This window comes from Gnatocerus cornutus, chromosome 1 (genome assembly GCF_029298725.1).
Source record: "Gnatocerus cornutus isolate USDA-ARS CGAHR chromosome 1, icGnaCorn1.1, whole genome shotgun sequence".
NCBI lineage: Eukaryota > Metazoa > Arthropoda > Insecta > Coleoptera > Tenebrionidae > Gnatocerus > Gnatocerus cornutus.
Window position 1 is genome coordinate 30,359,367 of NC_142233.1, and position 8,608 is coordinate 30,367,974.

Genomic DNA, 8,608 nt, shown 5'->3' on the forward strand with positions numbered 1-8,608 from the left:
TGGGAAATTTACCGCTTCTAAGCGAAACTAGTTCGAATTTTTGAGTATATTCGACGAGCTAAGAAAATCCAACAAATAACGAATACGTTTATAAATACGATAAGTAAAAAAAGCTGACTTTTGAATTAATAAAAGTGAAGAAAGGGCTAAAATATTCGTTTTATCAACCCACCAAAAATAGTTGCCAAGTCACTATCAACCAAAACTTTGCATCATCCGATTCAAAAACTTAAACATTGATTGATGAAGAAAGTCTTTCACAACTTATTTTTTAACGTAATTATCAATTTGCAATTACTTCACAAATAAAAAAAATTGATAATTGATAAATCCCAAAAGATTGGTATTTCTGACTTTCCGCTCGAAACAATTTCGTCAGCTTATCGCTTACATTTTTAAAGTTTGGTTACATCATCTTTACGAGTTTGGTGTTGGTATAAAACGAAAGTCCACTTCCATGAGCGCCATTCACATTCAGGTCTTCTGAGCGTCAAGTGTTCGTGCGTTTTGTTTCGTACAGTGTTTTACAAGTTTCCAAAAAAATGGCAAACATCGACTACAGCGACTTTATTTCGCCCCATTCTTCCAGAAGGAGACCCGTTCTAACTAGAGAACTAAGTAAGTCTTTGATTAAAATCAAAGAAGTTCGGTGAGTAAATTTTTTCATCAGCTAAGCGTGCGTACGCGGTTAAGGACTCCATCTCCCTCGCTGAAGGAATGCCAAATGAAGCTACTTTTCCGTTTGAAAAAATGCAAATTACTTTGAAAGACGGCTCCTCGTTCACTCTGCAAGGACAACAACTTAACACCGCTCTTCAGTACATTCCTTCTCAAGGCTATCCTCCACTAGTGAAGAGGTTGAAAGAGTTCATGCAGAAGACGCACCAGCCCCCACATTGGGAGGATCGTGAGCTTGTGGTTACCAATGGCTCTCAAGATGGTATCAGCAAAACTATCGAGCTCTGCATTCAAGAAGGTGACCCGATTTTGGTCCAAAATCCTCTCTACACCGGAACTGAGATTGCAGTAAGTAGCACCGATATCAAATCACGATAAAACTAAAATTAGAGCTTTAGCTGAAACCGTTCAAATGTGAGATCATGGCGATCGATCATGACCAACACGGAATGAGCGCGCAAAAGCTGCGGAACGTCTTAGAAGACCGAAAAGCCAAATATACAGAAGAAGGCGGAGGGTGTAAAATGCCGAAACTTCTGTATATTAATCCAACGGGGTCAAACCCGGCGGGGACGACAATGCCGCCTGAAAGAAGAAGAGAAATTTACAGCATCTGTTGCAAGTACAACATCCTCATTCTTGAAGACGATGCGTATTGCTTCATGCACTACCTGGAAGAGAACCCTCCAACTTTCATTTCTATGGACACGGAATGTCGTGTTATTCGATTTGATTCTTTATCGAAAGTATTAAGCTCTGGACTCCGCATGGCGTGGATCACCGGCCCAAGACAAATTGTCAACACCATCGAGTTGCACATCCAAAGTTCTTATTTACATCCATGCTCTTTATCTCAGGTAAATTTTTTCTTTACTGCGGATGTTATTTTATTGTCGCGATGTCGGATGTCAAAGTTCATCATTCCATTGTGAAGCGAAGGCGATAACCTCTCTCCAATGATCACGAAATGTTGAAACCGATTTGCAATCGCAAAATAAACTGTTTGTGAACCGAGCTGACGTCAACTCCATTAAAAAACATTATTGAAAAAATTCTCCTGATTTGATAAACCGAGGAATCCGGTAAAATCCAGTTCCATCTATAACCTTTGACTTAAAAAACCGTTGCTTATCTCTACTGTTACAGGTCATCACTGACAATTTGCTCGAAACTTGGGGTGACGAGAAGCTTTCGGAGCACCTGGCTTTCATAACCAAATACTACAGAGCTCGTCGCGACGTCTGTCTCACTTCCATGGACCGTCATCTCAAAGGTCTTTGCGAATGGACCGTACCAACAGGTGGAATGTTCGTCTGGATTAAAGTTTTTGGCGTTTCCGACGTCTACGACATGCTCATGAGTCGCGGCTTGAAAAAGGGTATTACTTTTGTACCTGGACACGCTTTCATGGCCGATCCTACAAAAGCGTGCAACTACATGCGAGCTTCGTACAGCAAAATTGCTTTGAACCAGATCGACAAAGCTTTCAAGCTTTTGGCGGAGTTGATAAGGGAAGAACAGTTGTTGTTGCGAAGGAAGCTAGAAAATTGTACTTAATTTTTACTAGAAATGTAGAAGGTCTCTTTCGTCGCTTTGAAAAAGCATTGTATATTATGTCCGGTTCTGTTTTCGTACAGATTAAGGGCGCTATTTTATCCACTTATTAGTTACATTATGTATCAACAGAGGGTGGCGTGAGGCACGGAATCATACATTTACGATATTTTTAGTAGAATTAATGTATTTTCTGTCTTTTTTTATTATTTAATTAATAAATAAACATGATAAACGTTTCGATTGTTTTTATTTCACAATTTTCTCAAAATTATGAGATGAGCAAGTTCTCAACAAAACATCGTTAGAATGTTACGAAATAAGTTACGTTTTTGGTCAGAATGTCAACAAAAATCACAAGAATAGTAAATACTTTTAATGTAAATTGCCAACTATTACAACAAAATTAAGAAATATAAAAACGTTCTTGAATTTAGGTAACAAAAAAGATATTCCTTTTGACATGATTAAATTTGTCCTGAAATCATATTTCGCGAGAGGGCAGAAGTAAACACGAATAGGTTTCTAGAAATAGATCAGACTTCTATATTTTTGTCAGCCTTCTAAAAATTACAGCAATCTGTTCAAACCAGAAGAAAGTTTTGCAGATTATAAAGGTGTTGAGTAGAACTCTGTTTAGATGGCGCCAACAGCCAATAGATAAATAAACAAGCATTTGAAACTAACGATTTAAACCAAGTATGAAATTTTTGGGCTCCAACAAATTTATTAACCTTTATTTTTAAAATCCATAAAAATTTTGCAGTGTTTTTTTTAAATGTCTGTATTTAATAAACATACAAGTGATCCACTAAAATGAGATTACTAAACTCGAAGATTAAAAATTAAAGACAGGTGGGAAGACGGGTAAATATTTAACGTTGTTAACGCAGGTGGGGTTAACTTCCAAATTATTGGGTGCTGGTTTCTACAGTTTATTTTACTTGTACATTACTGTCTTACCGCCGACAACACACTGCCCGTGGCGGCGGCTAGCGCATCCCCACCACACATCTCTGTCTGAATCAGTGTGGCGCTTTCCATAAAAATGCATGTGCGTTGGGTACGCAACATAGCCGCCCCCCTTGAAGGTTTGTAGGCTTCAACAAAAAACTTGAAATACAATGAATAAATAAAAAATAAAAATAAACAAATAACAAAAACAAGAAAAAATCAAAACACAATTAACAAAAAATTGAACGAAATAAATTGTTCAAGAAAACTCGCTGTTCCCCTTTTTTCGCTTCACCTTTTCACTACTTGTCATTAATTGGGAGCACACACAACTTAGAAACACCACGTTTGTACACTCCTTTTGTGGTTCGAACCGAGGCCACTCTTGCGACACCATCCCTTCCTGGATGGATTGCCTGGATACGCCCCAAGGCCCAACATAGTGGAGGTAAACCGTCTTCTACCATTAATACCATAGCTCCTGGTTGGAGGCCAATTGCATCTCCGGATCTCCATTTGGAGCGGCCTTGTAGCTGAGATGTGTACTCCTTCTTCCACCTGTTCCAAAAATGCCAGCGCATTTTCTCTATTAACTGCCAGCGCGAAAGTTTATTCTCTGCTAGTTCTCGTAAATCATGTTCAAGCGGAGCAGTTAGGACTTCTCCAATCAAAAAGTGAGCAGGGGTTAGAGCCATCAAGTCGTTCGGGTCGTTTGATAATGGAATTAAAGGACGGGAATTAAGGCATGCTTCTACTCGTGTTAGCAGTGTGTACAACTCCTCATACGTAAGCAAAGTGTCACCCACGACACGTTTGAGATGATATTTAACTGATTTTACTCCAGCTTCCATTAAACCAGCAAAGTTAGGTGACCTTGGTGGTGAAAAGGACCATTTGATGTTATCATTGGACAAAACGGTGATAACATCTTTATAAAAGTCGGAAGTTTTGAAGAATTCAGCTAATTTGACAAGTTCATTATTAGCTCCGACAAAATTTTTTCCGTTATCCGACCGAAAATGTTTGACCATGCCTCGTCGGGAAATAAGTCGTCTTAAGGCGTTCAAAAAACTGTCTGTTGTCAGATCTGTGACCAGTTCAAGGTGAATCGCCTTGGTGCAAAGACAAATGAACACACAAATATATGACTTCAATGTTTTTCTACCGCGACCTTTAGACTCCTTGATCAAAATAGGCCCACCATAGTCTACTCCAGTGTTAACGAAGGGTCTAGCCGGCTCTAATCTGTCTTGCGGAAGATCACCCATTTTTTGATAGGCAATAATTGGCTTTACCTTGAAGCATGATATACATTTATGGAGTACTTGTCTCACTTTGCTCCTTCCGGCAACAATCCAGAACCTTTGCCGCAGCGCTGATAATGTCGCTTGGGCGCCCGCATGTAAATTTTGTTTGTGATAAAATTGAATTATTAAAGAGGTAACAAAATGATTCTTTGGTAAAACCATGGGATGCTTCTTGTCGAATGGGTATCGAGAATTTTTTAGTCTACCTCCTACTCTTAGTACTCCGTTATTATCAACAAATGGATCTAGACCTTTTAATGAACTGCTTTTATTAACAACATTTGAAGATTTTAATTCTTGAATTTGTTGAGCAAAAGACTCGAGTTGCATTAATTTGATGATTAACCTTTCTGAGTTATTTAGCTCCTCAGAACTTAAATGACCTGTTTGTTTCGCGTTTCCTTTTTTGGTATTGTTTGCAAATCTCAAAATGTATGCTATGATCCGTTTTAATTTAGTAAAACTTGAAAATCTGTTCAACAAGTCACATGAGTTCGTAGTACTAACCAAAGTCGTTTTAGTTATCCTTTTTTGTTCCGGAATGTTTTCAAAATCCTCGTTTTGGATAAATGCGTCTGAACACATTTCACGATCACAAATTAACCAGTTGGGGCCATGCCACCATAAACAATTGTTTATCAATTGTTCAGCTGTACTTCCTCGCGAAATTATGTCAGCTGGGTTTTCATTACTAGGTACGTGGTGCCAATCATGAATGTTTGTCAAGTTTTGAATATCCGCAACTCGATTTGAGACAAATGTTTTCCAGGTAGATGGAGGTTTTGATAACAACAGAGAACGATGGTTGAATCTGTCCAAAAATTGAGCTTGTCGATTTTTAAATTTAATGATTGTGTTGTTTGATTTGTTAACTGAGCGAGCAGTTGCGCCGCAAGAAGTTCAAGTCTGGGAATCGTTTGCGTTTTAAGAGGAGCCACGCGCGATTTTGCAATTAATAAATTTGCATGCGTTTCACCGTTTGAATTTGTGCATTTTAAATACAGGGCAGCTCCATACGCTCTTTCCGACGCATCGCTAAAACCGTGGAGTTCGATAGAAACCGTTTCTGCTGGTATTACGTTCCGAGGAATTCGACATTTTCCGATTTTTTGTAAATCGTTGGCCAATTGTGTCCACTGTTCACTAATGTCGTCAGGTAGCGATTCATCCCATGATAATTTCAATCCCCATAGTTGTTGCATAAGAAGTTTTGCCACTGTTACAATCGGGTTAATTAAGCCAAGTGGATCGAAGATGCGACAAATCATCGAAAGTAACGTTCTTTTTGTTAACTCACTTGGTATAAGAATGTTTTGAACATTATACCGTAACGTATCTTAATTGCAATTCCAAAAAAGACCCAATGTTTTGGTATCTTGTTGTTTATCGAGATTTATTGTGGTATTTATTAAATCCTTGGCAGAGTTTGGCAATAAGTTTATGTTGTTTGACGCCCATTTAGCTAATTCGAATTTAGCTGATCGCAAAATTTCTATCAGTTGATGTTGAATTGATTGTAGTTCTTCAATTGAGTTACCGCCCGTAATTAAGTCGTCTATGTAAAAATCTCGTAAAATAATATCTGCCGCCTCCGGGAATTTTTCACGATTTTCATGCGCCAATTGATGTAAACAACGTACGGCCAAGAATGGCGCCGATGAAGTACCATACGTGACCGTTGTTAAGCGATAAGTCCGCAATTCGTCATCGCTATCGCTGCGCCAAAATATACGCTGATAATCAGTTTGATTCGAATCGATTAAAATTTGTCTGTACATTTTGACGATATCAGCACAAAATACGTATTGAAATGTACGAAAACGCAGAATGATGGATAATAGTTCGTCTTGAATTGTGGGGCCCACGACCAAATTATCGTTCAAACTTTTGCCATTGGTCGATTTGGCGGAAGCATCGAAGACGACGCGTAATTTTGAGGACGGTTGTTTGTCCTTAAAGACGGGATGATGCGGTAAATAATACGTTTCTGAATTGTCTGATTCATTATTCGAGACTAATTCCATGTGGCCCAAGTCAGAATATTCCGTCATAAATTCGACATACTTTGCTTTAAGTGCTGGACTTTTCTTTAATCGATTTTCAAGATTAAAAAAACGCCTTTTGGCTTGTTGGTCTGATTGTCCTAGTGACATGACATTGTCCTTTATAGGAAGATTAACTACAAAACGACCATCATCACGTGTGAACGTGTTCAAGAAATGCGTTTCCGCAAATTTTTCATCGGAAGTCAAATGTTTTTGGATGGGGTGATAACCTTCAAGTTCCCAGAATCGTTCTATTTGGTTTTCCAAGTCCAGAGATGAATTTATGGCAAGGTTACACCGACTCACTTTATTTCGCGGAATATCAAGCGGTCCCGCAATGATCCAACCTAGTTGGGTATTCTGTAAGTACAGCCGTTTACCGTCAATTTGAAATTTACCATCTAGCAGGAGTTCGAAAAACAATTCTGTGCCCAAAAGTAAATCAATTTTATCTGAAAGGTAAAATTGATCGTCCGCTAAAGGTAACTCGGAAGGAATGTGTAGGTTATCAATTGAGAAACTATTTGAAGGCAAGCTTGCACTAATTTCTTTCAAGACAAAACATGTGACGTGTGCGTTGTAATTTTTATGAACCGATTTGATTGTAACGTCTACGGATTCTGTCGAGACGGTTTGCTGATTACCAACGCCTACGATTGCATTATTCGAAGAAGTCGTTTTCAAGCCTAACATTTTACACATTCGTTTGGTTATAAAATTTGACTGTGACCCGTTGTCGAGTAAAACTCTGCATTTCTGTAAATAACCATTAATGTCCTTTATGAGAACAATAGCAGTTGCGAGAAGCATCTCTTGCTTTGAACCGTTCTTAGAATGAAGAGAAGAGCTTGTTGACGTAACCGACTCTTTTGAATCTTCACCGGAATTGTGATGCAATAATGTGTTATGATTTTGGTTGCATTCGCGACACGTTCGTTTTGATTTACAATGTTCCGTTAGATGATTATCATGTAAACAATTAACGCATAGCTTTAACGAGTTTATTTGTTTTATTCGTTCCGCAACTTTCATACGGAGAAAATGATTGCAATTGTAGATAAAATGATTTTTACCCTTGCAAATTACACAGTGTCTTTTTTCATTTGTTACGACATGTGATTGAAATTTAGGTTTAGAGTGTCCCTTTGTTAGAACAGTTGCGCTTTGAGGCTTTTGAAAATTGTATTCAATTGATTCTAGATACTGACACCGAGATTGAAGAAAGGTCTTTAATTCATCCAATGTTGGCAAATTGTTTGATAGTCTTGATTGCCATTCTTTCGAAGATTGAAAATCCAATTTTTCTGTAATAACTGGAATCAGAATCGCGTCCCATGTATCAATTGATACGTTTAACGATTTTAACGCTTCAAGGTGAATTGATAAGTCATCGACTAGTTGTCTTAAATTGGTAGCCGAACTTCTTGGAATATTTGGGAAATTCAGAATTTTCCGAACATGTGCATGAATTAATAATCGCTCGTTTTCGAACCGATTTTTTAACAAAGACCAAGCCACTTCATAATTTGTTTCAATTAATGGAAGGCTCTCTATTGTTTTGGATGCATCGCCCTTGAGAGATGACCTTAAGTAATGAAATTTTTCGATGTTATTCAGTTCTGGATTGTTGTGAATCAGAGTCTGAAAAATATCCCTGAATGCTAACCATGCTTCAAAGGCTCCATTGAATTCCGGAATTTGAATTGTTGGCAAAATTAATTTGCTACGATTTTGACTCTTCGCATCTTTGAGAATAGCTGTTGCAGTCTCATTTTGTTGTACTGAATTTTCAATTAAATTTTCTAAATTTGATACAATACTGTAATATAAAGTTTCAAATTGTATTTGTTCATTTGCCTGTGCTTGTGATTCAACTGGTGTCCGGTCAACAATGTCGAAGTTAACTTTTTCAAATTCTGCAAGTGTTGATCGAGCTACATCCAAACGAGACTTAACCAAAGAAATTTGATCAGTTGGCTTGAACGTAGTGATGAATTCATTAATTCTGCTTAATTTGTTAAAGATTTGCGATCTTTTGAATTTGAGATTTATTAATTTTTGTTCTGCCAT

The 8,608-nt window shown here is 37.8% G+C and overlaps 2 protein-coding genes across 2 annotated transcripts; one reads left to right on the forward strand and one right to left on the reverse strand.

The window, feature by feature from the left end:
• The first annotated feature begins 450 nt into the window (after positions 1–450).
• On the forward strand, positions 451–2,471 carry LOC148181526 (kynurenine/alpha-aminoadipate aminotransferase, mitochondrial-like). Its single transcript, XM_088035124.1, has 4 exons — positions 451–618; positions 671–1,026; positions 1,077–1,535; positions 1,825–2,471. Exons 1-4 carry the CDS (start codon positions 543–545, stop codon positions 2,233–2,235), a joined length of 1,302 nt encoding a protein of 433 aa, XP_087891250.1. The 5' UTR covers positions 451–542; the 3' UTR covers positions 2,236–2,471.
• Positions 2,472–2,914: 443 nt separating this feature from the next.
• Positions 2,915–8,608, reverse strand: LOC148181527 (uncharacterized). The gene is made up of 8 exons (XM_088049870.1): positions 5,854–8,608; positions 5,367–5,709; positions 3,517–5,304; positions 3,415–3,475; positions 3,196–3,345; positions 3,113–3,153; positions 3,034–3,057; positions 2,915–2,966 (listed from the first exon to the last, which is right to left on the reverse strand). Exons 1-8 carry the CDS (start codon positions 8,606–8,608, stop codon positions 2,915–2,917), a joined length of 5,214 nt encoding a protein of 1,737 aa, XP_087905996.1.